The sequence below is a fragment of the Mangifera indica genome, unplaced genomic scaffold (assembly GCF_011075055.1).
Source record: "Mangifera indica cultivar Alphonso unplaced genomic scaffold, CATAS_Mindica_2.1 Un_0049, whole genome shotgun sequence".
In the NCBI taxonomy this organism is placed as follows: Eukaryota; Viridiplantae; Streptophyta; class Magnoliopsida; order Sapindales; family Anacardiaceae; genus Mangifera; species Mangifera indica.
In genome coordinates, this window is record NW_025401141.1 from 39,013 (window position 1) to 65,254 (window position 26,242).

Below are 26,242 nucleotides of genomic sequence, written 5' to 3' on the forward strand. Positions count from 1 at the left end.
CTAAATTTAAGCTAACATATGAATTTATTTTTATAAATAAATCGAGTTTGAATTTATATAAATATTTAAATTGGAGTGAACTTTAATTAAATTCAAAATTAAAACAATATGTCATTTTCAAAGTGATCTCAAATTAAAATTTTTAAATCTCAAGCAAAACTAGCCTTAATCAAATGATTCAAATCCTCCCTTTATATTATTGTATATGATAATTTTTTTAATTTTATTTTTAGGTCTAATTATTATTCAAATCCTCCCTTTATATTATTGTAGTGCAAAATCTAATAAAATCTTTTTTAAAATAAATCTTATAATGAGTTGCTAAATAAAATAAGTTTTTATCTATAAGTGGTATGGTTATTTGTAAAATAATTTTTCAAAAAATAAAAATATTTTTTCCTTTTTAAGATTCCCAAACAAGTAATCCCCACTTAACTTGATTAAATCGTTTAAAAAAAAAAAGAAACAATGGTAATTTCATCTTCTCTAATGACATTTCAACCTATCTCACAATTTTTATTTTTTTAAATTTTCAATAATCTATTTTTTTGTTCCCAATATATTTATGATAGTTTTTCCCACAAACAGAATGATCAATCAAGTAACCTAAACTGGATTTCAAACTAACCATTTTTGTTTTAAGTTAAGCTCGAATTGGTATTTAAAAAATTTTCTAACATTACATAATGTCAATTAAATTGAAATATTAATTAATTTATATATTTTTATTAAGTATAATACTGTCAATTTAAGTAGGCTCGGGACTGCGTAGTGAAGAGGTGACCCTAGGAAAAGCCGGGCCCAAGCTCCGATCGATAATTTGGCGGGTTCTTGTACAAATCCAAACGTCCCTACTGATCGGACTCGTGATCCAATTGGTCAGTGGACTCCACGAACTCCGACTCCGACGGGGCGTTACAGTCTATGAACAGAACTTTACAAATTTGAAACCCAGCCCACTGTTTCGTTTTCATGTTTCAAACAGCGAGGGAAAAGAGCTGCGTGGTTTTCACTGAGCTTCCTTCAATACACTGCCAAGTGCCTCTGAACTTTTATCACTTTCGCATGCTAACAATGGCTGTTTCTGCCCTCCTTTTGGCTTCATTTCTCCGTATCGATTCCTGCTTATCTTCGGTTCTATCACTTCTATTTGGCTATATATAAAAAGCATCTTCTCTTCTTGATTTCTCCATCTGTTTTGCTTTGTTTTCATTTTCTCTTTATTCGTTTTTGAGGAATTATGCCTAATACTAGGTTGGATCGAGTTCAGGACACGCTTTCTGCTCACAGAAACGAACTTGTTTCACTACTTTCCAGGTTAATTTCAGATTGTGCTGTACTGTACTGTATTCTTGTGAAAATTTCAGTTGCATTTTTGAGATAGATTTAATTTAATTTAATTTTTTTTTTGGGTTTAGATATGTGGCTAAGGGAAAGGGAATCCTGCAGCGTCATCAAGTGACGGATGAACTGGCTGAAATTGCTAAAGAAGATAAAGGAATGGAGAAGCTGAGCAATGGCTCTTTCATAAATGTCCTACAATCTGCACAGGTCAAACCAAACTCAGCGTGATCGTGGTTTCTGGTCACTTCTTGGGAACTCTTTATTTTGTTATTTTTTTGTTCTTACGTCCCAAGTACCTAGGAAAATACATTAAGAAGCAACTTACGTTCAGAAATTACATTTAGATAGTACTAAATGTGTGTATCTTGGTTTTTCCTTTAGCTGTTTGCATTTTTATTTTTCTTCTCTTCTAAGGTTATTGATAATTAATGTTAACAGGAAGCCATAGTTCTTCCTCCATTCGTGGCTCTAGCAGTTCGCCCTAGACCTGGTGTTTGGGAATATGTTCGTGTTAATGTATATGAACTCAGTGTGGATCACTTGAGTGTGGCAGAATATCTTAAATTCAAAGAAGAACTCGTGGATGGGCAGTAAGAAATTGATCTGTTTTGTAAATTATATAATCTTGATTACTGGATTTAATCTCAGGATTTGGTTCTTGAGAGTTGGGAGTGCCTTGTTTTCTCAAATCATTTTATGGTGATTGGAGTTGCTTTTTTAAAAGGAATGACAATTTCAATTTTGAAACACGAGGACTCTTTTCTTTAATAAACTGCTACTGAAAAGGGTGCAATGTTTGTGCCGCTTCATGTCTTATTTCACTTTTCTTCTTGTTTCATCATCAATATTAGAATCTGGACGATTATTTATGCTAGGTTCAATGAAAACTATGTGCTTGAACTTGATTTTGAGCCATTTAATGCAACTTTTCCTCGACCAACGAGGTCATCATCCATTGGCAATGGGGTTCAATTCCTCAATCGTCATCTATCATCTATTATGTTTCGCAAGAAAGAAAGCTTGGAGCCTTTGGTTAATTTTCTTCGTGCACACAAGCATGATGGGCGTGTAAGTTTGCTTGAGCTTTTGGCTTTTAGTGAATGTACAGACTATATCTCTTTTTATTATATGTATATTCAACCTGAAGCCTATGCCTTTTTTAGAATATATTGTTGAACAATCTGTTGCAAGATGCTATATTGATATTCTTCCAAAAAATTGTCTTTTTACCTCTGGCTTCTTACCAATTTCAAATATTGATGACAATGGAAGAAGAATTATTATTACTTTCAAAGGCATACGATGAAATAAATTTTGAAAATTTCCACTATATTGTCTAGGCTATGATGCTGAATGATCGGATACAGAGCATATCCAAACTACAGTCTGCCTTGGCAAGAGCTGAGGAGTACCTTTCTAAGCTACATCCTGATACACCTTATTCTGAGTTCGAATTTGAGTAAGTAGTTTTATTTATTTACATTTGCTCAATGTAATTTATTCTAGTGAAGATTTGCTGGAAGTTCCTTTTATTTGTATGCTCAAATAACCTATTACTTTAGTTTTTAAATTTAATAATCTAAGAGTAGTTTACAAGGAATAGGCTTTGAGAGAGGTTGGGGCGACACTGCACAACGGGTATCAGAGATGGTGCACCTTCTCTTGGATATTCTTCAGGCTCCTGATCCTGCTACTCTGGAGACATTTCTTGGGAGGATTCCAATGGTGTTCAATGTTGTTATTGTGTCTCCACATGGTTACTTTGGCCAAGCAAATGTCCTGGGTCTGCCTGACACTGGAGGGCAGGTATACTTTCAAATTCCACTTAATACAAGCATTAAGTGTTTTTTCTTTTGTCTTATGTCTTCTAGACTTTGTACTTCCAGCTGTACATGATTTTATTAATGACAAATTGAACTGTTCACTTTTAATACACAGATTGTTTATATACTTGACCAAGTGCGTGCTCTAGAGAATGAGATGCTTCTTAGAATACAAAAGCAAGGACTGGATGTCATTCCAAAAATTCTCATAGTAGGTTTTCTAAAATTTCCATCTGCTTAAAAGTTCAACCAATCTATGAATTTACTCTCTTTTTTGTGCACTGAGTTTGACATAGATGGCCTTATTAATTTATGAACAAATGGTGATTTAAGGTTACCCGACTCATACCGGATGCCACGGGGACAACATGCAACCAACGATTAGAAAGAATAGGTGGAACAGAGCACACAAACATACTGCGAGTGCCTTTTAGAAATGAGAATGGTATTCTTCGTAAGTGGATTTCAAGGTTTGATGTGTGGCCATATTTGGAGACATTTGCTGAGGTAGGCATTAAGCAGTGTTATATTTGTTTCTTCCTGTTGTTTGTCTCTATTCCTTCCAATTGGTGTTGCCAAATCAGAGCTTCAATTACATACCTCAGATGCCGAAGGATTCTTGGTTTTGAATTCTATTACATAGTTGAAGTATGGATGCCATTGAACTACTGGATCTGTAATAAGTCTTGGGCATGTAAAAGTTAACTCTTATTATATTAACACAAGACTAAAAGATTAGTAAACATCATATGCATTTTTTTTCCAAGTAAAAACTTCTCATAAAATCATTATATGTTAGATTGAAAGAGAGAATAAGTGGAAAAAGGATATCTGGAATGCTTTTGTAGAGGTTATTTCTAGCAGGCTAGCTTATATCTTTTAAGGTTGAGATTTTAAAAGCTATAGGAGTGTAGAATTCTGAACTCACAGCATGGTAATCATTTCCTAGTTTATCAAAAGAAGAAAAGGGGGACTGGACTGCATAATAGCAGACAAGTAGCCCATATTTTGTATGCTTTCTCCCATTACATGAAAAGGTTATATTTCACTCTCTTTTTTTGTCTGTTGCTAGGATGCATCCAATGAAATTGCTGCTGAGTTACAGGGTGTTCCAGATCTGATCATTGGCAACTATAGTGATGGAAATCTTGTTGCTTCTCTTTTATCATACAAGCTAGGAATCACACAGGTTTGCTGTGATTTTTCCTAATTTATTTTTCAGAGAATAAAAGTTTCGGTATCTACAGAGGTCATTTCTTCTAATCTAAACTTTTTTATTTTGCTCTATTAATGTAGTGCAACATTGCACATGCGTTGGAGAAAACAAAGTATCCTGATTCTGACATATATTGGAGGAAATATGAGGACAAGTACCATTTTTTAAGTCAATTTACTGCTGACCTCATTGCAATGAACAATGCAGACTTTATTATCACTAGTACATATCAAGAGATTGCAGGAAGGTAAGTTCTGTGTTTATTAATTTGCAATGGAATTGGAATTCTAATAGCAAATTGTTGTTTGGCTTGAATCAGTTTCCCGCCATACTACATATATTTCTGCTAACTTTCTAATAAGCTTCTACCAAAGTCAAATGAAATATATATTTGGTTTGAATTTTATAATTAAGTTCATGATGGATCGAAGTTCTTATAACCCTTGGTCCCTGTGTTCTTCAGAGATCCTACTTCCTTTACTTCTTACTTTATTAGCTTTATTGCTTATTATGTTACTTACAGTCTCTGTTCTGTACCTCAGCAAAAATAATGTTGGACAGTATGAAAGCCATACAGCTTTCACGCTTCCTGGGCTGTATCGAGTTGTTCATGGCATTGATGTTTTTGATCCCAAGTTCAATATCGTCTCCCCAGGAGCAGACATGTGCATATATTTTCCTTACTCTGACAAGGAAAGAAGGCTTACTGCTCTACATGGTCAAATTGAAGAACTTTTATTTGATCCTGAGCAGAATGATGAGCATGTGTAAGATCTTACTACCTGAAGTTCAATTGTGTGATTTTGCAGCCTGTTATCCATCATTTTATATATGATTCTTGATGTTCAAGGTGTATTTTTAAATTGCTTCAATTATCACAAGAGCCTCGAGGCATGACTTGTAGGGAAAATTTACATAAACTTAATCAACCACAACATACTCTTGAACAAGACAGTTTGTACATGCATTTTTGTTCGTGTCTTTTTTAATGTGCAATTAGTTCATCTTTACATGATCTAGTTTCCGATCTTTCCTAAATTTCCATTGAGAACTATGCATTTTGATCTGCTACTTCATCTATCCCCTTGCAGTGGTATGCTGAATGATCGATCAAAACCCATCATCTTTTCCATGGCAAGATTGGATCGAGTGAAAAATTTGACGGGGCTTGTTGAGTGCTATGGTAAGAGCAGCAAGCTAAGGGAAATTGTAAATCTTGTAGTGGTTGGTGGTTACATCGATGCCAAGAATTCCAGGGACAGAGAAGAAACGGCTGAGATTGAAAAGATGCATAGTCTCAACAAAGAATACAATTTGCATGGCCAGTTTCGATGGATAGCAGCTCAAATGAATCGTGCACGTAATGGTGAGCTGTATCGCTATATTGCAGATACAAAAGGAGTTTTTGTGCAGGTATGTGACTCATAGATGTGGACATGCAGTGAAACTAGTGGTTTTTAACCATAATAAGCTTTTGATGTCTGAAATTCCTTTTCTTTGTTCTAATTTCTTGCAGCCTGCTTTCTATGAAGCTTTTGGCCTGACAGTTGTGGAAGCCATGACTTGTGGGCTTCCTACATTTGCCACTTGTCATGGAGGCCCTGCTGAGATCATTGAGCATGGTGTTTCAGGGTTCCATATTGATCCTTATCACCCTGATCAGATGGCTGCTACTCTTATTGAATTCTTTGAAAAGAGTGCAAAGGATCCTAGTTACTGGGGCACGATCTCTGATGGAGGGCTTAAACGAATTTACGAAAGGTCCATTTTTTCTTGATAATCCTGGATTTAAAAAAAAAAAAAAGCTTTTAGCATACTTGATTATTACTGATTCAATATCAATTCTGCAGGTATACATGGAAGATATATTCTGAGAGGTTACTGACATTAGCCGGGGTGTATGGCTTCTGGAAGTATGTGTCTAAGCTTGAGAGAAGAGAGACTCGCCGATATCTAGAGATGCTTTACATCCTCAAGTTTCGGGATCTGGTTTGCACTCTTATCTCCTTCTCACCATTTTCTTACCATCAAATGCCATCACTATGAACTTGACCTATAATTGAAGTGGATAATGTTTTAAATTATTAAACTATTTTGACACTATGAGAGTGAAATTTTATCATTATTATTATTATTTTTTTTAATATTCAGGCAAAGTCTATTCCGTTATCAGTGGACGAGCATCATTGAACTTCAGCTGAAGTGGAAGCCGTGTGAGTGTCTGCTTCTGCAGCTGGTTTCTCCATCAGACACGTATCAAGTTGTTGATTTTGTTGTAAATGCATCTTTCCTTTAGTAGAATAACGTGGTGGCTCCTCTTTGATATACAGAGGACGCTACCATTCTGTTCTTGGTCAGGTTCAGTGTGAGTTTTCCATTTATGCCTAATAAAATGTCTTCAAGAGTGTCTTGCCTGTCTGTCCAATCACTCTCAACACGCCTCTATATAATTTTCAGTAGTTATCCAAATAGCTTAGGGCGATACTGGATGATTAGATAGCTTTGTCAGGTTGAAATCCTAGTCAAAGTTATTAACATATCACCCATTAAGATTTATTAATTTCATTAAAAAGCCAAACAAATCAAACCAAAAATTAACAGTCTTAACTCTTAAAAGGAATTAAAATCCAACAAACAAAACTTGCATTAAAATCCAAAACTAGAGTTAGGTTTTAAAACAACAAATGAAGAAATAAAAGGGTGCACAAGTGGAAATTGTGGTGGCGATATGGGTTGTGTTTGCATTGGATTTTAATTCAAAATGACTCTCACCACCACCATTGTTCCAGAGTAAAAATTGAGGCGGAAGTTTGAGCGAAAGCAGAATCTGTAAACGAAATTTTTTTCACTACCGCCATAATTGGAGAGTATAAACTGAAGCGGAAGTTTGGGTGGAAACCACTCAAATCAGTGAAGTCGAGGTTGTATCACCATGGTTTGGATAAGAGGTTACAAAATTGGCTGTCAAAAGTTATATGTATAATCTAGGAGGGAAGGGTTATAGATAGAGAGAAAAAAATAATACGGTAATTATATGAAAACATTTATTTTGGTAATTAATTATATCAAAACTTAAATTTAATTAAGGAAGTTGTATTTTGGATGAAAAATATGTTATTTATAAAATGAGTGGGTTAAAAAATCTGACTGCAAAACCTAGGACGGCGCACACATTTAAAGTCTATTCATTTTCAAATTACCAATTTGGCCAAATCACTATTTCCAACCAAGGTATGCTACATTCTCAATTTCCCCTTTTTAACTTTGATAATACCAATACTCACTCATAAACAGATGAAATTAACTATAATAAAGGTAAAATAGTTATTTTATCTATAATATTAAAAATAAACTAAAATATAATCTCTATTTACCTCTCTAAACTTTAAAAATTAAAAATTTTTTTAACATAAATTTTAAAAAATGGTAATTTCATCTTAAAATTTCGTTTTAAAATTTCTGACGTTATCTTCGGTTCTATTGTTAATGGTTTTTTTCTCTTGAAGTATTCTCTTTCTTTAATGGTTATTCTCCTCATATTTAGATGTATAATTGGTGTTAAAGAAGAGACGAAAGACGAAGAGCTTTAAAGTAGGAAAACTTGAGAATATAGCATTTCTTGGATGGAAATCGTCCTTCGGCCTACCAATTTTCGATTCAAGAATTCATTGCAACAGTGGAGCATATCCATCCGTGCTATTATAATAATATTATTATTAATACGTAAGACAAAAATTAAATAAAAAATTGAATAGATGGATATCTTCAAGGCTTCAACAAGCGACTGTTTAAGGAAGTCTCAGACTTCTTTCTTAGCACTACCTGCTGGCGAGTAGCCTCCATTTCTCACTCTATCAGCTCGGTTTTTTATATGAATTTTGTTTAAAAAACAAGACGAAGAAGGAAGATATTGGAAGATTCTTTTGATTTTATTCCGAGGACTGGATTGATTTTGTTGATCGCAGTAATCAGATCAAGAAGTTACCATGGCGAGCCGTACAGGAGATCTAGTGAGCCAAGTCCATCCAGCTCACCAGCTTGACCTCGATGCCTTGCTGCGTTACGCCTCTGCTAACGTCTCTGGCTTCCCTTCATCTCCTTCTCATTTCAAAGTCTCTCAGGTTATTTTCCTATCTGTCTGTCTCTCTTTTAATTTTGTTTGATGTCCTAATTGTCTCTTTTATTTATTTATTTATTTTTGTTTTGGTTCAGTTTGGCCATGGACAATCGAACCCGACGTTTCTGTTGGAAGCTGGCTCGGGAGGCATAGTGAAACGATATGTTTTGAGGAAGAAACCTCCCGGCAAATTGCTCCCTTCTGCTCACGCTGTTGACCGAGAGTTTCAGGTGACATTGATTATTTTTCATTGTCCTTTTTATATTTTTCATATCGACTTTATTTGGTTCTGATCTACAGTATTACCAATAGTGTGTTTGGAAGTATTCATATGATTATGAGAAAGTAGATATTTAAGCATTTTTAGAGCGTTTCTATAAAAGCAGAGTTTTTTAACGGAAAGCATCTGCTACAGAAAGTACTACAAACACTACTTTCAGTATTTTCTCTGCCTACTGAAATATATGTTGAATTTTACATTGATCAGAATTTTGTAATTATTACAGCTTGAAACACGTCTTCACTAATAACAATGATTTTTAGTGTGTATTACTTTTTTTTTATTAGTAGAAACGAATTTACTAGGGAGTGTGAGCTATTTTAATGGCACAAATTATGGAGTCTGACAGTTCTAAAAATCAAATGGCCACTTTTTAAAACCTTTTCTTAGTTTTTCCATGTAATCAATCATCTGAAGAATTTTGAAAATTCTTGATGTGACAGGTACTCCAAGCATTAGGTGATCATACTGCAGTTCCAGTTCCTAAAGCATTCTGTTTGTGTACAGATCCAAAAGTTATCGGAACTGCATTTTACATCATGGAATTTTTGGAAGGGCGTATATTTATAGACCCCAAGTTACCGGTAATGTGTTTGGTCTTAATATTTGATGGCCAAACTGAACTTGTAATACAAAGACTTAATTCTGATTGGTGAAGAATTTGGTGTCGGCTTGAAAGCTTGGATAAAATTATTCTTCTGTTTGATTAGGGTGTGGCACCAGAAAGGAGGAGGGCAATGTATCGTGCAACTGCAAAAGCATTAGCTTCTGTTCATTCAGCCAATGTGGATGCCATTGGTCTTGGAAGATATGGACGGCGAGACAACTATTGTAAGCGACAGGTGATTAAGCTTTTTGAAAAATTTTAGCTGTCATAATGCAATTTTTATTTTAATTTTACAAAATAGTTTCATGAATTGAGTTAAGGTTTTGTTTTTAAAAGAATTGGATTACAGTGCAATAATGAAAATACTATGTTGTTTCTTACACTAAGTAGCCCTTTTGAATTTTGTGGTTGCTTTAGGTAGAGAGGTGGGCTAAGCAATACATTGCTTCAACTACTGAAGGGAAACCTGAGAGCAATCCTAAAATGTTTCAGTTGATTGATTGGTTACATCAAAATGTTCCACCAGAAGATTCATCAGGAGCAACAGCAGGCCTAGTTCATGGGGACTTCCGTCTTGATAATCTTGTATTTCATCCCATTGAGGTCTAGTAATCCTAAACTCTTGATTAATATAAATTGCATTTTTTTTATACATAACTTGGTTGTTATATGTATTTCATTTATCAAATATATAAGCATTAAGTCAAATCTTCCTATCTCACATTTCATTATTAAGGAAAATCAGTATGGGAGATTTTGCTCTTTATAATTAAACTGTTTCTGGATTTTGTCAGAGCTCTAAATATTTGAAGTTTTCAGAGGAACTTACATAAACTGATTTGCAGATCGGATTATTTATGTATAATGGTTCAGCGTCGAGTGATTGCTCTTTACACTAAAAACTGTTTCTTGATTTTGTCAGAGCTCAATATATTTGAAATTTCTCTGAGGAACTTACATAACATGAGTTGCAGATCTGATTATTTATGTGCAATGGTTCAGGATCGAGTGATTGGTATTCTTGACTGGGAATTGTCTACTATTGGAAACCAGATGTCTGATGTTGCATACAGTTGTCTGGTAATAAACCAATTTTTAAACATCAGTTTTGGCATGGAAGGTTCTATACTCTATTATCTTTTTTTGTTTCTGTGTTGCACTTGCCATTCTGTTCTGTTGAGGCTTTCTTTTTGTTAATTGACATATATACCCTTTTAATGTAATAAGTTTTTGTTGTTGAGCCTTTTTAACTGACTACTTCCTCCCTTTCTTGTCAGCCTTATCTTGTGGATTTTGGGAACAAAGAAGGGGTGTTTCAAGGTTTTGAACTTACTGGAATTCCAGAGGGGATTCCCTCACAGGCAGAATTTTTGGAAGACTACTGTTCTACAGCTGTAAGACCCATTAAGTAGCTTCGATTAAAATGCCATCTTTTTTGCACTCTTTTTTTTTTTTTCTGTCATAGAATTTAGTTGCCTAAAGAGGAATTTGAGTCAATTGGAAGATTCTTAGGTAGTTCTTTTTTTACCGCAAAAGGGGCTACCAGATGTGAGGAGACATTAAGCATACATCATATTATTGTAGCTAACTGGCACGCATTATTAAGCAAGCAATTAGGTTGTGTCGGGTGAAGTACTCCAAATGTTTCCGTGGAAAGTGATGTCTGTTTGATGTATTGCACTTCAAATACATGTGAACTTGGGAATTACTCGCTGAAAATAATGAATAATTCTATTTACGTAATGGTCTTGATTATTTGACAAGCATTACTCCTTATTGAAGGACTTCTTATGACACTTATGTTGCAGGGAAAACCATGGCCTGCAGCAGCATGGAAGTTCTATATTGTGCTTGCTTTGTTCCGTGGGGCATCAATATTCACAGGAATATATAATAGATGGCTTATGGTATACTTTGAAGAAAAAACAGTGTGATACTTGAATTTTGAATTTGATTAGGCTTTTCTTATGGAGGATCAATCCATACATATCTTCTTTTATTATCTGTCATATGCAGGGTAATGCTTCAGGAGGTGAACGTGCTCGGGATTCAGGAGCTCGAGCTAACTATCTTATAGATTTTGCACTTACTTTTGTTGCAAGGAAATCTGTGCTTCCTGAGTTCCCTCCATCTGGTAACTGAACCATTTCTCAATGTCATTGGTCTTGATATTTATTCATTTATTTATTTATTTATTTTTAGCATATCATCATGCTTAGTTTTTCTGAGATATGAAAAACATCAACTTCCCATATCAGTTTTTTTGTTATATATGTGATAGGAGGGGATGCTTTTTAAAAGATCACCAGACTTTTCTCTGTTAAGACTTTGTTTGAAATCTTTATCAGTTCCAATATAGCACAAGTCCTTACTTTCATTGGAATTGGTGACTTTCAATGCCCAACTCTCTATGGTTACTCAGGCTTTCCGTATTTGGGTTTGGGTTTTATCTAAAGAATAGTCATGTGTGTGATTGCGTTAGTATCCCAACCAATATTCAACACAAGCAATGTACAACACAAGCAACATAAATTGGCAATGATGAAAACAAGAGCTTTTTGAATTGCTTTTGTTCAATAATTACACCCTGGACAGACTACAGTACTTCCTTATAAGAAATCTGTTAACAAAGTATGAACAATTCAACAAAAACTTCCCCAATGGACTCGCATTTGAGAGGGCAGCCACACTTCCCACTCAGCCAGAGGCTGCCCAACACTTGAAACAATTTTCTTCCTGGATTTTCCTCCCTTCCCCCTCGTCCAACTCTTATTCTGCTCATTCTTCTAACTTCCCATACCAATTCTTGCCAAGTCCTTCTCTTTCAGGCGGTCCACCCCTTCCTTGTGTGTTTGTCACATCTGTGCCCTCAAGGTGTTGCTCTCTGCTTGTGCCATCTGTGTGGTCCCCAATTTTATACAAATGGGGTCCTGACAGATTGATATGCAATAGAGTGGTTCTTTCTGTTCTTGAGCCTTTCCTTCTTTATCTTTATCTTTTTTTATGTTAGATTGTCGAATTGTGTTCTTCACTCTTATATTTGATTATATTCAATTTTACATTTTTATGACCTGTTTGTTTGTGTAGATGTATCAAAAAGCTTTTCAGAGGAAAGAGGGAGGTTTGTTCCCTGTGAAAGGGTTAAATTACTGAGAGACAAGTTGATTAAGTTCATGGAAGAACACATATATCCCATGGAAAGTGAGTTCATTAAACTTGCTCTGTCTGAATCACGTTGGACAGTTCACCCTGAGGAGGAAAGGTTAAAGGAGCTGGCAAAGAAAGAGGGTTTATGGAACTTATGGATTCCTGTATGTTTCCAGATTGCTTCTAGTCATATTGCTTTCTTTCCAAATTTATGTTTATGTCTATTCATTCATGTTGCTCTTCCTAGCTCAAAAGAGATTGATTAGTGATAATTTCTTTTTCCCATGAATTTCTGTTTTGATGCAGTTCGACAGTGCTGCTAGGGCGAAAAATCTTTTTTTTAAAGGGGGTGGACATGCTTTCTCTGGTGACACATACAATTCCTTGCTTGGAGCAGGCCTCTCAAACCTTGAATATGGATATCTTTGTGAGATCATGGGTCGCTCTATCTGGGCTCCACAGGTCTTTAACTGTGGTGCTCCTGATACAGGAAATATGGAGGTAAAAATTATTTGAGACTCTTTATTATATAGGTATTATTAATTGCAATGATGGTCACCATATTTATCTTACCTCTGAAAGTTGCAAATTGTCTGTAGCCTAGAAAAGTTATCTTGATATGCTCGTAGAAATTAAAAAGTAGCTAGTGGAAAATGATTATGGCCACTTGCTTGATCTTATTAGGAGATTCATTGTCTGGTCCTTACAAATAAGCTGTTTTATGTAGGTACTATTGCGTTATGGGAATGAAGAACAACTACAGGAATGGCTTATTCCATTGCTTGAAGGGAAGATTCGATCTGGATTTGCAATGACAGAACCACAAGTGGCGTCTTCTGATGCAACCAATATTGAGTGCTCGATTAAAAGGTATTTTTTTTACAAAATTTTCGCAGAGTTATAACTTCTGAATGGTAATTGTGAAAGCAACCCCTTTTTTTAATTAATATAGAAGTGGAAATTCTATAGTCGGTATATTTCATTGTTTTCATCCTAGATTAACTTATGATTCAAGTTGGACCTCCTGCTCAAATAATATATAGATGTCTATGTACTTCCTCAGACAAGGGGATTCATATATTATCAATGGAACCAAATGGTGGACCAGTGGAGCCATGGACCCTAGATGCAGAATTCTTATAGTCATGGTTAGTACTAGTGTGGTGTGGCTGGAGTATTTTTATTAGTTAGCCATCTGATTGCTGGGAATGATCTAATCAATATGCAGGGAAAAACTGACTTCTCTGCTGCTAAGCACAAGCAGCAGTCAATGATCTTAGTGGATATACAAACTCCAGGCATACACATTAAGAGACCACTCAAAGTGTTTGGTTTTGATGATGCACCTCATGGACATGCAGAAATTTCATTTGAGAATGTACGTGTGCCAGCAAAGAATATTCTACTGGGAGAAGGGCGCGGGTTTGAGATTGCCCAGGTAAAGTTGTTAAGGGTGAAGATGAGATTCAAATTTTGTTCCCAATGTTATTATAGCAGTTTTGTGCTGTACAGACATTTGTTTACTTTCTTACAGGGTAGACTAGGCCCAGGAAGGCTCCACCATTGCATGAGACTGATCGGAGCAGCTGAGCGTGGCATGCAGATGATGGCTCAGAGGGCACTTAGTAGAAAAGTTTTTGGGAAATATATAGCTGAACATGGTTCTTTCCTCTCAGATATTGCCAAGGTAAGCTCATTTTGCTGTCAAACACTGTCAATACCATCAATTAGCTTAATTTTGCTTGTTTGATAACGCTGTCGGTGTTTGTAAATGGCCATGGATGCAGTGTCGAATAGAGCTGGAGAGAACCAGATTGTTAGTGCTGGAAGCAGCTGACCAACTCGATCGGCTTGGAAATAAGAAAGCCCGGGGAACCATCGCAATGGCCAAGGTGAACAATATATTATGTTCATTGATATTTCAATCCGCCACATAAGATACGTGTAAATTTTTCCTCAAAAAATGTTTTTGATGTTGCACGGAGCAGGTAGCAGCTCCAAACATGGCACTTAAAGTCCTGGACATGGCAATTCAAGTGCACGGTGGCGCTGGCGTATCATCTGACACTGTTCTGGCGCATCTCTGGGCCGGGGCAAGAACTCTGAGAATTGCAGATGGACCTGATGAAGTTCACTTGGGTACCATTGCCAAGTTAGAGTTGCAGAGATCTAAGCTTTGAATTTTTATAGGGAGAAAAATATAAAATAATTTGAAACGACAAATGTCCACATATCTGATAATCCCAAAATTGGGAACAATATTTTATATGGCGACTACTCCAGCGGCCGAGTTAATAATATATTGTTTTGTTTTATATCTCAATCAGCCACATAATCTACGTGTGAAATTTTCTTTTAAAATGTTGGAGTAAATAACATTTTTTTTAACACAAGGTTTGGCCATTGAAAAAAACTAGTAAAATAATTATCTTATCATTTAAATTTTGTAGAAAAATAAATTTTTATATTTTTATATATAGTAATATTATGTATATCTATTTTTTGTATATAATTAATGATGTATTATCATGTAATTAGGTGATTTTAAAATATGTGTCATCATATGATAAAGAAACATTCAATTATATAATAATCTCTTTTATGTATATAAATTGTGTATAAATAATAGGTATACATAATTTTATTGTTTTATATATATCTCACGTTAAGGTATAAAACATGATATGGCTGATGGAATTTAAGATTTCATCAATGAAATCATTTTGTCAGTGAATTGATCAAGTGGAGTTGTCAAGACCAAGGTTTTAAGAACCAGATTGTAGCATGAACCGTTTTGAGGTTTAATTTTGATCGAATTGGTTAAACTATTTTGATCAATCAGTTCAATCACATTTTTAATCTTGTTTAAGAACTTGAAAATTTACACACTTCTGTAGAAATATATATGTATGTGAACAGGTAACAGGTAATAAAATATTAAAAATAAGTTCACATTCATAATAACTCTTAATTGTTCAACATCTTCTTCAATCTTCACCTCTAATTTCTTTCTCTCTCTAGACTCTTTTTCCTCTATTTCATTGTTAGCTTGATTCTCACTCCAGAACACATCAAAGCCATACTGTTATCAACGAAAGTTATCAATGTTTGCGACAGTGAAGTTATCGACACTTTGACAGGAAGAGTCGAATGTTCTCGTTGGCTGGATGCAAGAGTTTTCGTCCGCAGTTCACAAGTCATAGTTGAATCGCATGCAAGATTGAATCTTGTGTCGGCTGGATGCGTTTAGTTTGAGGCTGAATTTGCTGAAAACTGTGAATGAGTTTATTTTTAGGGTTGTTGTGCTTCGTGACAGCGCTGGAGAAATTTTCTAAAAAATTTGCACTTTCCTTTCCGTTTTTACTAAACCGGACCATGAATGAACCGACTGAAATCTTGAACCGTAGGCAAGCCGCCGGTTCATCTGCGGTTCAATCCGAGTTTTAACCAAAACGGTTTTTTTACACACAAAAGTCGCTGAAGTCACCGGTTTTTCAACCTTGGTCAAGACAATCTCATATTATGGCTGAAGAGACGGCAGGGGGTAGATTGTGTGTGAGGTAACTTGCCAAAGAAAGGGGAAGGTGGGAACCGACCAGGGATGTAAGAAAGAGCTAAAGAAAAATAAAATAAAAAGATTTTTATAACAATTATATATTAAAAGTTTTTTTTAATTTTTATTAATTTAGAACAGTAATTTTAAAGAAAATTAAATAGTTATAAATGATACGTTAATTTAACTTTTTTACTGTATGACAGTTCATTTTCAGTTAATAATTTTGAGTAAAAAAGTACTTTTTTTACCGTCCTTCATAGTGAAGAAAGTATTTTTAAAATCAAGTCTTACGGGAAAAATCTAAAAATAGTTTGAATATTTACAGAGAAAGACACAAATTAATTTGAAACCACAAAAGTCCAAAGATCTCAATACTACTTAATATAAATGTCTAATAAATTACCACGAAGCCGAAAAAGGCTCCATACAAGTCGTTTTACTTACCAAAATTAGTAAAGAAATAAATACGGCGTCTCAGATTTAGTCAAAATAATACCAGCCCTTAGTTTCTTAACAGAAGCAATCCCTTTTCAGCCATTCATTTCCTATATAAGTACACTTTAACTTCAACATCTTCAACGGATCCAGGGGGCATTTACAATAAAAATAAAACTTCAGAGCCCGCCCCAAACGGCTCTGTAAATATTTCATCAAATAAAAGGTCTGTATTTTCAATTTCATACCCAGGAAAAAAAATACACAGATAAATATATATCGTATCATTTTATTTATATAAAAAAAAAATGGCGAATAAGACCGTTTTTATCGGCTTTGGCGCTGTGTTGTTGATCGCCATGGTGGTGTCTATCGGGGTGCTTATTAGCCGCAGCAGCGAGAAAAAAGATGACTCTGATTTATCCACTTCAACAAAGGCTATTAAGGCCGTTTGTGAGCCGACTACTTACAAAGAAACCTGTCAAAAGAGCCTCGAAAAAAAGGGTGGTGAAAATGTGACCAACCCGAAAGACTTGATCAAGATGGAGTTTGAAGTGGCGATTGATGAGCTGAAGGCTGCTCTGGATAACTCTTCTGCCTGGAAAGAGGCTAACAAGGATCCAATGGTGAAACAGGCTTTTCATAATTGTAGGGAACTTTTGCACGATGCCATTGATGATCTGCACACCTCCTTTGGGGAAATGAGCAAGGTTGATGTTCGTAAAGCTGATCATTACATTGAAAACGTGAAGGTCTTCCTCAGCGGTGCTGCGACTTTCCAGGAAAGTTGCTTGGATCAATTTGAAAATGTGACGGGTGATTTCGGAGAGAAGATGAAAAAGCTGTTGAATACTTCCAGGGAGCTTACAAGCAATGGCCTGGCGATGATGCATGATTTCTCTGAGGTGCTCAATTCATTGCATGTAGGGCAAAAAGAGAGACGACTTCTCTCTAATGATGATTTTCCTGACTGGGTTAGCGCCGGTCGTCGGAGGCTCCTTGCTGAACCTCCTCCAGCTGATGTTGTTGTGGCTCAGGACGGCAGTGGCAAAGTCAAGACCATCGCTGAAGCTCTCGCTCTTGCTCCCGATGCCCAGAACAACCCCACCAATAAGCCCTTCATAATTCACATCAAAGAAGGAGTTTATAAAGAGTACGTGACGGTCGATAAAACCAAAGCAAATGTTATGTTCGTCGGCGATGGCGCCACGAAGACTAAGATCACCGGCAACAAGAACTTCATCGACGGAGTCAACACCATGAACACAGCCACAGTCGGTAAGTTAGCTAAAATGTTAAATCTGATAAAACATATGATGTTTAGGCCAAACGTTGATGAAATTTTGTTCATGTTTCAGCCATTTTGGGACCCAATTTCATCGCCAAGGACATGGGATTCGAGAACAGCGCCGGAGCTGAGAAGCACCAAGCGGTGGCACTGCGTGTTCAAGCTGACAGCGCGATCTTCTACAACTGCCAAATGGATGGCTACCAGGACACTCTCTACGCCCACGCCCATCGGCAATACTACCGAGACTGCACCATCACCGGCACCATAGACTACATCTTCGGTGACGCAGCGGCCATCTTCCAGAATTGCAGGTTGATATTCAGGAAACCAATGGCGAACCAAGCCGTGATCATTACAGCCCAAGGAAGAGCCGATAAGAACGCAGTGACAGGATTCGTTCTCCAGAACTGCGTAATCGGCGGAGAGCCAGATTACGTGGCGGTGAAGGATCAAAACAAGGGTTACCTGGGAAGGCCCTGGAAGGAGTTCGCGAGAACATTATACTTGCAATCAGAGATCGGAGATGTGATTCAGCCTGAGGGGTGGATGCCATGGCAAGGAGACTTTGCTCTGAACACTTGCTGGTACGCTGAATTTGGCAACAGGGGCCCTGGTTCTGACACCGCAAGGAGAGTTACATGGCCTGGTATTCAGAAAATCAATGCTCAGCAAGCTGAAGGTTTCACCCTCGCGAAGTTCATCGGGGTTGACTGGATTCAGAACAAGAATGTGCCCTTCACTGCTGGAATGGAGGCCGCTTAAGCCCAGGGATGGCTTCATAATCATATACATACATACATACAAAAAAATTTTTTACCAATGTTTATCATTGAAACAGATATTCAATTTATTCTTGTAATTTTTTGTATTAATGTTGAGAGAAAGGTTACCTAACTTTTTTCTTCAGATAAATAAAGACAAAATTTTATCTTGAGAAGCTTGTAGCTCAGTCTACCAATTTTGCTCTCCATAACGGCAAACCGTCAAGGCCAAACGAGTATTTCCCACCTAAAGTATGTGCATTTTCCAAGTTTTTTTCTATTAACTTTTAAAATCTTATTTACCTACGCATAGATAGTTAAAATTAACTAAATACATTAGTTATATCATTTTTTTCCTTTAAACCCTAAAAACTAACAATTTCCCCCCAACCCAAGTTTTAAAAACAATATTTTTTTCCTTAGGGTTTTCAATTTTTCAAATTCAAATTTTCGGCGACCTCCACGCGATGTCTCTTTCTCTCTGACAACTCTCCTGGGTATGGTCGTCGATAAAGACGAGACAACATGATCGAGACAAAAACAAGGTCTTCGTCGACGACCATGCCAAGAAGAGCTATTAGAAGGACGTCGCACCAGAGAAAGAAGCATCATCGAAAGGTCACCGAAGAGGAAGAAATGACATCAAAAATTTGAATTTGAAAAATTGAAAACCTTAGGGGGGAAAATGCTATTTTTTAAAACTTCAGTTGGGAGAAATTGTTAATTTTTAGGGTTTATGGGAGAAAATAAAATCAAATTTAAATTTATTTTTGATAATACAGACAAAATGACGAGTCGTCGACAAAGACCTCATTTTTCTCTCGATTAGGGTTGGACTTGAACCAAGCCTATTCGAGCTCGGCTCGAACGAGTCCGAAATGAGCCCTATAAAAGTTCGGTCAAGCTTGAGTTACTCGCCAAATTTTTTTAATTAAAAATTTTAATACAAAACGACATCGTTTTGATCAATATGTATTAAAATGACGTCGTTTTAATAACAAAATAGTTAAAAACTAGAGCTCAAAATAAGTAGAGCTGAATTTAAACAGAGTTTGAGCTTGGCTTCCACAAGCTCGAGCTCGAACTCGAGCTTTGTTATATATAAATCGAGTTGAGCTCGGTTCAGTTCGAATCTAACCCTAATCTCAATAAAGATGACTCGTCTTCGTCGACGATTATGCCTAGGAGAGCCTCTGGAAGGAGGTCGCATTAGAGAAGAAGAGGTGTCGTCTAGAGATCGTCGGAGAGGAAGAAATGACGTCAGAAAATTAAATCTAAAAAATTAAAAACCCTAAGGTGGAACATGTTGTTTTTGAAAACTTGGGTTGAAAAAAATTGTTAGTTTTTAGAGTTTATAGGAGAAAATAAAATAAAATTTAAGTTTATTTTTAATAATATAGATAAAATAATAATTTTATCTTTAAAATTATTAATTTTAATTACATATAGATAGGTAAATGAGATTTTTAAAATTAATGGGAAACGTCATAGGTGGGAAATAATCCTTTGGCCAACCGTAAACTATTTAATTGAGTAAACAAAACTATAAATTACTAATAAATAAAAAGATTCCGACCTGCCGGATTCGAACCAGCGACCTAAGGATATGCTGTCGTATTTAACCACTACAGTCCTCCGCTCTACCAACTGAGCTAAGGTCGGCTTTTATTCAAACTTGCCTCTCTTTATATTAATTTATAACCTTAATTAATATTGAGATATGATAAATATTAAATAATGTTTTCTTATTGGAAAAATTAAAATATATTGATAGGATGTTTAATTTGGGAATGTTTTATTATCAAAATAAAAAAAATTATCTTGAGCATTATTAGGTATAAATTATCACTATATTTGATAAAAATTAATAGTTGTAAATAATTATTATGTTTAATTAAAGGTAATAATTGAATATACTAAAATTCTTTTACTTAAATACCCTTAAGTTTAATTATTTTAAAATTTTTTTATGTTATTTGTTATATTAATTGAAAATGAAATTATTTTTATCTTAAAAAATAATAAATAAGAATATGGTATAATAAAATCAATATTTTCTTAATAATTTTTTAATACATAAAATGAATGTGATAATCAAATTATCTCTTATATTATTTATTAAATCATCATTAGTAATAAAAAATTATTGAAATATTTTTATTATTTATAAATTAAATAAAATAATATTATTTATAAATCAAATCAAATAATATAAATAATAAAAGATATATTATCAAAACAATTTTTATAAGTGTTTAACTAAATTTAAGTGAAAAGTCCTTAAATTTTAAGTGTAAATGTAAACCAAAGTCAATTTAACTCTAAATTTTATTTAAATTAATCCAAATTTAATTCATTCAATTTTAAACTTAAATTCGAGCTTAAGAACTTAGAATTTAGATAGAATCCGACATTATTCATGCCAGTAAAGAGGCTTCCATTGGGCGAACACCAGCCCGTTAAAAATATTAAAGTGGCCCAGTGATATTCAAATAAATACGCTTGACGAGCGAGCGGGAAACCAGATCGACTCTTTTTGAACCTTCTGTGTCTCCCTCTCTTTCTTTCCAAAAGCGAATCCAAACTCTGCGTCTTCAGCTCCTGAGGATTAAATCTCACTCAATTTTCCATTACTTTCTCTTCATTTTTCTCGGGAAACAAACAATCGAGAAAGCCTTCATAACCCCCAAGGTTTTCCCCTTTTTTCATTTCCACCCCCAAAATCCAAAACCCTAGGAATCGAAATGTGCTCCAATGATAATGTGAGGTCCAATTACCCAGCACTTTCAATATGACTAACCACAGAGAACAAGAACCCAATTGCGATGCGGCTAGTTGTAGTGGTACCCGGTTCACGGTGCAGCCAGAGCGTGAACTACAAGCTAACTGGGAAGTTGATTTGGCGAATAAGCTCGAAGACTATCTCTTGAAAATTTGCTCTGGTCAAATTTATGACTCCGAACATCTCATTCCCCCGGTGAATTTCGCTGAAGGTTTGTCTTTTAACTTGCTTTTGTTTTTCCATCTTGATGTTTGATATTTGATTGTAATTAAATTTTGGAGAAATGTAGCTGCTTTGCTGGTTCAGGGTTCGGTTCAGGTGTATAGCAGGAAGGTAGAATATTTGTACAACTTGGTTTTGCATGCTTTGGAGTTTCTTTCTCAGAAAAGGTTTGTTTTTTTTTTTTTTTCTTCGTAAAAATAATATTCACTATGACCGACAACTGTATGTCTTTCTCAAATTTTATTTGTATTTGTTAAATTTGTTTGGTGCTCTATGGTTTTCCTTGGAAAGGAAATGAATTATTGTGAGAGCTTATTAGTCCATCTAATGGATTAGGGAAGTTGACAAATAAATTAACTTGTTATAGATTATCACTGCACTTCAGTTTTTGTAATTTGGATGGCAAGTAATTTAACAGTAGTTCTTAGTTCACTCAAGTTATGTTGTCGTTAATCTACTGTCTTGCAAAATTTGAATGGCAAGTAATTTAACAGTAATTTATAGTTCTCTCAAGTTAGTCAGCGGACAGTGATGAAACTGTATTGTGGATTTAGATCCTACTTCTATGGCGCTTTATCGTTGTTATTTTATTATCCAGCCAGCAGGATCAATCAAAGGAGACATCAGTCCCTATCGAAGGAAGGGAATCCCATGCAGTTTCTGATGAAGAAAATGATCTGTTTTGGTGCTTAGATGACATCCCAGGTAAGCTTTAACCATGTACTCTATTTTGGTGTAGTTCAGAGAAACATTAGCTAAAATTTCCATATGTTGCAGTGGAAGCAAAAAATCGCTTAGACAGTCCAAATGGAAATGATAATTTTTTTAATCACTTTGTGAAGCCCCCTGCAAATTTAATTGTTCTTGAAGGTGACTGCTTAGACTCTCTGGGTGATGGCACGGAATTAGAGTCCTATCTGGTATTACAATTGCTTTTACTGGTTTTGTGTTATGCATTGACTAACAAAATAATTTAATTATTCTTTTCGTTTTTCTGTGGTTGCAGTTAGCTACCAGTGATCTCTATCGAGATTTTATTCTATTAGATCCGTGTGATGCTGTAGCAGTTAATGACTTTTTAGAGGGAGGTCAAGTTGGCAAGGGGCATAATGGTGCCTACAGAGGAAGTGCATCTCGCAAGAGCTTTCAATCCCCTACGAGGTGTTCTGGTGGAACTGCAAATAAGCCATCTATCAGAAAGAAAAAGGATGCCAATCTTAATCCATCGCCAAGCCTTAACATGGGCCATGATCCTCCTGCCTTTGATGATGTTGGAGAGAGCAATCATGAATTTGATATGGAGGACAGATATTCAGAACCTAGGAACTTGGATAGTAATTCTGATGAGGAGGAGGAGGATCCTTGGAAGCCCTTGAACCCTCATGAACCTGGGAACTTGAAAGTCATACCTTTCAAAAAAGGTTGTTGAAGCATACTTTTTTAACTCGAGTTACCATTAATGTCTTGTGCTGTGGTCCTGATGTTGTGGTCCCTTTATTTTTTTCCTTACAATCAGTTAAAGCTTTCAGAAGAAATGCGGTAAATTCTACTAAACAACACTCAGTAACTACTCTGTTTCCGCTTGCAAAATTGCATGGTACTATCAGTCCAGAGCTCACACAAATATGGGAGGCACGACAAAAAGCATCTGAAAAGCAACAGGCTTTCCATTCTTCTCCATTATATGAAAAGGTTCTGCTCTCCAGATGGTGTGTTTAGCCAAATTCTGTCTTATTATCTCTATGTAAAACCTGATATTGTTATTACAGCTCCGGCAATCACTTGCTAACAAAGGACAACAAGCTTTTAGTGCTTTTGGTCATCCTGACAATTTTAATGAGGACAAGGGATATGATAGTGGTGACCCAGATTCTGAGCATCCTGATATTGACATGCCAGAGAGTATGTATATGGATGAAGATGTACTTCATTTTGATAAGGTTTGCAGGACAACTTTTTGGGTGATTAAAGTCAAAACAGTAGCATTAGATTTTGCACATTGCTTATTCATTGACATTTACACAGCATGATGATGGTACTACTCACTGTGAAATCAATGAAACATTTGAACATGAAGTTCAAGATTGTCATGCAAACCTAGAAGATCTTTGTCGCTCTCACCTAGTAAGCGTAAATTTCTTATCAGTTTGCTTCTATTGAGTCTGCTCTCTGCAATTTGGTCTTACTTAGTTCATCTTTCCACTAGATAATTATATTTCTAGTTGCTACCAAAGCATTACTTGGTTGATTGAATGCCTTTTCTCTTTCAGGATGCTCTTCTTGCTAGCATAGCTGAAACAGAAAAATTGACTGAATTAGCTGCTCGAGTCTCATCATGGAAACAGAAAATTGAACACAACCTAGATGAGCAAGTAATTCTATTTTTTTCCTTCCTTTCTTTGTCTAATCCAACCAACATTGATCAATTATCACCACTAGTTTTATCATAATGTTACTACCTCTTTTAAGTTGAACTTTTGTTGGTATTTGAAGTTTCTCTTTTTTGATAGGATTCATGCCCTCCGTTTGATATTCATGAATATGGAGAAAGTATTATTGACAAGCTATCTCTTGAAGGAGACCATGAAAATGTCACATCTTTCACTGATGTGGTAAAGGGCCAAGAGAAGTATGATGTTGCTCGAACATTCTCTGCACTTCTTCAATTGGTAATTTCCTTCCTCTATTTGAAAATTTTTTCTACAATTATTGTTTGTTCTGATTGCAGTTGTATATCTTAAAGTAGTTTATTCTGGTGAATTCACTAAAAAAGAATCTGGTATTGCTTGTTTCATGTGTGAAAAATGAATTGCTAGGCATTTTAAATTTCAGGTGAACAATGGAGATGTTGCTTTGGATAGGAGTGGGATTGATGGTGAGTCCATCTGTTACACAGCAGTGAATCCTTTCCATGTCCGGCTACTCAGGCACGACAAGAGACAAAAAGAAACACAATATCAATTGTCAAAAAAGAGAGCCAAGTCTCCATCAAGAAGATTTTCAAAAGATGATAAGGGCAAGTCCATGAGAGAGAAATCCCCAGTTGTCAATCCATCTACAGAACATGGATCATCAGGATTGCCGTCACAGCCAAATTGTAAATTTTCTGTGAAGCTTGGTGGTGCAAGGTGTACCCCAGAAGGAAAGAAGCGAAGAAGGTCTCGACTTTTTGAACCAGCTGATTTACATACCTCAAGCTGAACCAGCTTTGAACTGTTGGGGAATTCAACAACTCTGCTGAATGGCTCCTAGCAAATTCTAGTTGTGACATGATTGTAGCTCAAGTTAAATTACAATGATCAATAATTTACTTTTTCAAATTATTATCAGACACGTACTTAATAGTCAAGACTAGGCCTGGATTTGAGCCAAACTTGTAGTCAAGACCCTGTAATAAAACTATGATATTGATATCCCTTGTAGAATGAATATGTTCCTGTACCATACATACAATGCCACCAATACTTTCAGCAGAAGTGGTCACCTTTTTTAATTCTTTGTAATTTTATTAAAACTCTCAATCAGGTATCTTCAGAGCTGTTTGTCAATGATTGAAGCGATATGTTTCAAGAATATATAATTCATCCTATGGCTGGCAACTTTGATACTGGCAGTGGGTGTAATAGTGTAAACGTTGAACACAAATTCCTTGTCCACCAAGAGAGCTTCAAAGTGTTTCAGCTGACCAAGAAACCCACTGGTTTAGTATCTTTTTATTTGAATGGCTTGCTTTGCTTTGCTTTGCTTTCCCACTATACGTGTATACCACTAGCTTGTTCGTGGAAAAGGTTACTTACTCTTTTCATCTTACCAACCAAATTGAACAACTACGTCATTCCAGCCAAGTTGTGTCTTGATGTGAAAATATCGACTCATTTACTTTGTTGATGTGGGTTTTCGGATTGTGCTGAAAATGTCTCTGATCCTTGTCCTTGTTTGATCCAAAGTAGCTTTTTGAATAATTTTTTCATGAGTTTGGTTAAACAGGGGTTTTACAGAATAATCACTTCTTGACACAATAGTAAACAAATAAAAGAAACGCGTTTATGAACAGGGCTTGGCGTGTCGCTGTAACTGGGGCATGGGGATTAGGCAGATTAGGCCCCAGCAGTTTCTCTTTTGTTGGAATCACACTTCGACGAGCTTTACTGGAAACCTCGTCACTCCATTGACGTCTGTGTAAAAATAAGATGCCAAGATTTTGAATAATTTCTATTTATGTTGAAGGCAGAAACAAACTCAACTGTGACAGCAGCTCAATTAATTACTCTCCATCGCTACGAAACCAACAATTGTCACAATAATTCACTTTCTTGAGCATTTTTCTCTTTCTGCAGAGGCCCCCACACGGATGCTAAAGAAGGAATCAGCGGCTGCTGCTGTTGCACCTAGTTTGGTTATATTTGGGTCAAACTAAGACAGCTTCAGCTTGAACAGGTAACCCACCATTCTTCTTATTATTATAAATTAAATTATACACACTCATAATTGGGTGGAACGTCTAATTTAATATGATTTGTTGTTTGGACGATGAGAATGATCCTAGAAATTCAATGGGAAAATACACATCACATGTGCCTGCCATCTACTCCAAATAAATTATAACTGAATCCTACATATGTAAATTGTTTGAACAGACTCTCAAAACTATAAGAGATTTG

The 26,242-nt window shown here is 35.7% G+C and overlaps 4 protein-coding genes and 1 non-coding gene across 10 annotated transcripts; 4 read left to right on the forward strand and 1 right to left on the reverse strand.

The window, feature by feature from the left end:
• The first annotated feature begins 884 nt into the window (after positions 1 to 884).
• LOC123206792 (sucrose synthase 2) lies at positions 885 to 6,808 on the forward strand. 4 transcript variants are annotated; one of them, XM_044624034.1, is made up of 16 exons: positions 887 to 1,111; positions 1,255 to 1,317; positions 1,419 to 1,551; positions 1,783 to 1,934; positions 2,220 to 2,412; positions 2,685 to 2,803; positions 2,934 to 3,150; positions 3,283 to 3,378; positions 3,501 to 3,674; positions 4,240 to 4,356; positions 4,464 to 4,630; positions 4,926 to 5,150; positions 5,475 to 5,796; positions 5,900 to 6,144; positions 6,234 to 6,372; positions 6,535 to 6,808. In XM_044624034.1, exons 3-16 carry the CDS (start codon positions 1,501 to 1,503, stop codon positions 6,571 to 6,573), a joined length of 2,256 nt encoding a protein of 751 aa, XP_044479969.1. In that variant the 5' UTR covers positions 887 to 1,111; positions 1,255 to 1,317; positions 1,419 to 1,500; the 3' UTR covers positions 6,574 to 6,808. The 4 variants fall into 4 exon arrangements, with proteins under 4 accessions (XP_044479968.1, XP_044479969.1, XP_044479971.1 ...); XM_044624033.1 differs by having other exon boundaries at positions 885 to 1,317; XM_044624036.1 differs by lacking the exons at positions 887 to 1,111; positions 1,255 to 1,317; positions 1,419 to 1,551; positions 1,783 to 1,934 and having other exon boundaries at positions 2,271 to 2,412; positions 2,942 to 3,150.
• Positions 6,809 to 7,991: 1,183 nt separating this feature from the next.
• Positions 7,992 to 14,857, forward strand: LOC123206794 (probable acyl-CoA dehydrogenase IBR3). 2 transcript variants are annotated; one of them, XM_044624040.1, is made up of 18 exons: positions 7,992 to 8,211; positions 8,349 to 8,504; positions 8,596 to 8,730; positions 9,224 to 9,364; positions 9,491 to 9,622; positions 9,805 to 9,990; positions 10,390 to 10,467; positions 10,665 to 10,781; positions 11,196 to 11,294; positions 11,404 to 11,521; positions 12,475 to 12,698; positions 12,841 to 13,035; positions 13,262 to 13,404; positions 13,598 to 13,682; positions 13,763 to 13,972; positions 14,069 to 14,221; positions 14,322 to 14,426; positions 14,523 to 14,857. In XM_044624040.1, the coding sequence occupies exons 2-18, from the start codon at positions 8,370 to 8,372 to the stop codon at positions 14,712 to 14,714; spliced, it is 2,448 nt and encodes an 815-aa protein (XP_044479975.1). In that variant the 5' UTR covers positions 7,992 to 8,211; positions 8,349 to 8,369; the 3' UTR covers positions 14,715 to 14,857. The 2 variants fall into 2 exon arrangements, with proteins under 2 accessions (XP_044479975.1, XP_044479974.1); XM_044624039.1 differs by having other exon boundaries at positions 7,992 to 8,504.
• A 1,816-nt stretch (positions 14,858 to 16,673) lies between these two features.
• LOC123206789 (putative pectinesterase/pectinesterase inhibitor 28) lies at positions 16,674 to 18,756 on the forward strand. Its single transcript, XM_044624031.1, has 2 exons — positions 16,674 to 17,803; positions 17,884 to 18,756. Exons 1-2 carry the CDS (start codon positions 16,834 to 16,836, stop codon positions 18,576 to 18,578), a joined length of 1,665 nt encoding a protein of 554 aa, XP_044479966.1. The 5' UTR covers positions 16,674 to 16,833; the 3' UTR covers positions 18,579 to 18,756.
• A 1,391-nt stretch (positions 18,757 to 20,147) lies between these two features.
• Positions 20,148 to 20,239, reverse strand: TRNAY-GUA. The gene is given in 2 exon segments: positions 20,148 to 20,183; positions 20,203 to 20,239. It is a non-coding gene; the product is annotated as a tRNA-Tyr (tRNA).
• An 874-nt stretch (positions 20,240 to 21,113) lies between these two features.
• On the forward strand, positions 21,114 to 25,029 carry LOC123206782 (condensin-2 complex subunit H2-like). 2 transcript variants are annotated; one of them, XM_044624021.1, is made up of 11 exons: positions 21,114 to 21,570; positions 21,649 to 21,748; positions 22,180 to 22,286; positions 22,359 to 22,501; positions 22,588 to 23,002; positions 23,098 to 23,273; positions 23,351 to 23,521; positions 23,607 to 23,711; positions 23,852 to 23,953; positions 24,092 to 24,250; positions 24,414 to 25,029. In XM_044624021.1, the coding sequence occupies exons 1-11, from the start codon at positions 21,369 to 21,371 to the stop codon at positions 24,780 to 24,782; spliced, it is 2,049 nt and encodes a 682-aa protein (XP_044479956.1). In that variant the 5' UTR covers positions 21,114 to 21,368; the 3' UTR covers positions 24,783 to 25,029. The 2 variants fall into 2 exon arrangements, with proteins under 2 accessions (XP_044479956.1, XP_044479957.1); XM_044624022.1 differs by having other exon boundaries at positions 23,607 to 23,705.
• The last annotated feature ends 1,213 nt before the right edge of the window (positions 25,030 to 26,242 follow it).

Coding starts and splice junctions, on each gene's coding strand:
- LOC123206789 (XM_044624031.1), top strand. CDS start 16,834: ATGGCGAATAAGACCGTTTTTATCGGCTTTGGCGCTGTGTTGTTGATC. Junction 17,804..17,883: donor CATGAACACAGCCACAGTCG/GTAAGTTAGCTA, acceptor TTCATGTTTCAG/CCATTTTGGGACCCAATTTC.
- LOC123206782 (XM_044624021.1), top strand. CDS start 21,369: ATGACTAACCACAGAGAACAAGAACCCAATTGCGATGCGGCTAGTTGT. Junction 22,502..22,587: donor CGGAATTAGAGTCCTATCTG/GTATTACAATTG, acceptor CTGTGGTTGCAG/TTAGCTACCAGTGATCTCTA. Junction 23,003..23,097: donor AGTCATACCTTTCAAAAAAG/GTTGTTGAAGCA, acceptor CCTTACAATCAG/TTAAAGCTTTCAGAAGAAAT.
- LOC123206794 (XM_044624039.1), top strand. CDS start 8,370: ATGGCGAGCCGTACAGGAGATCTAGTGAGCCAAGTCCATCCAGCTCAC. Junction 10,468..10,664: donor ATGTTGCATACAGTTGTCTG/GTAATAAACCAA, acceptor CTTTCTTGTCAG/CCTTATCTTGTGGATTTTGG. Junction 12,699..12,840: donor TATGGAACTTATGGATTCCT/GTATGTTTCCAG, acceptor GTTTTGATGCAG/TTCGACAGTGCTGCTAGGGC.
- LOC123206792 (XM_044624033.1), top strand. CDS start 1,241: ATGCCTAATACTAGGTTGGATCGAGTTCAGGACACGCTTTCTGCTCAC. Junction 1,552..1,782: donor ATGTCCTACAATCTGCACAG/GTCAAACCAAAC, acceptor TAATGTTAACAG/GAAGCCATAGTTCTTCCTCC. Junction 3,151..3,282: donor TGCCTGACACTGGAGGGCAG/GTATACTTTCAA, acceptor TTTAATACACAG/ATTGTTTATATACTTGACCA.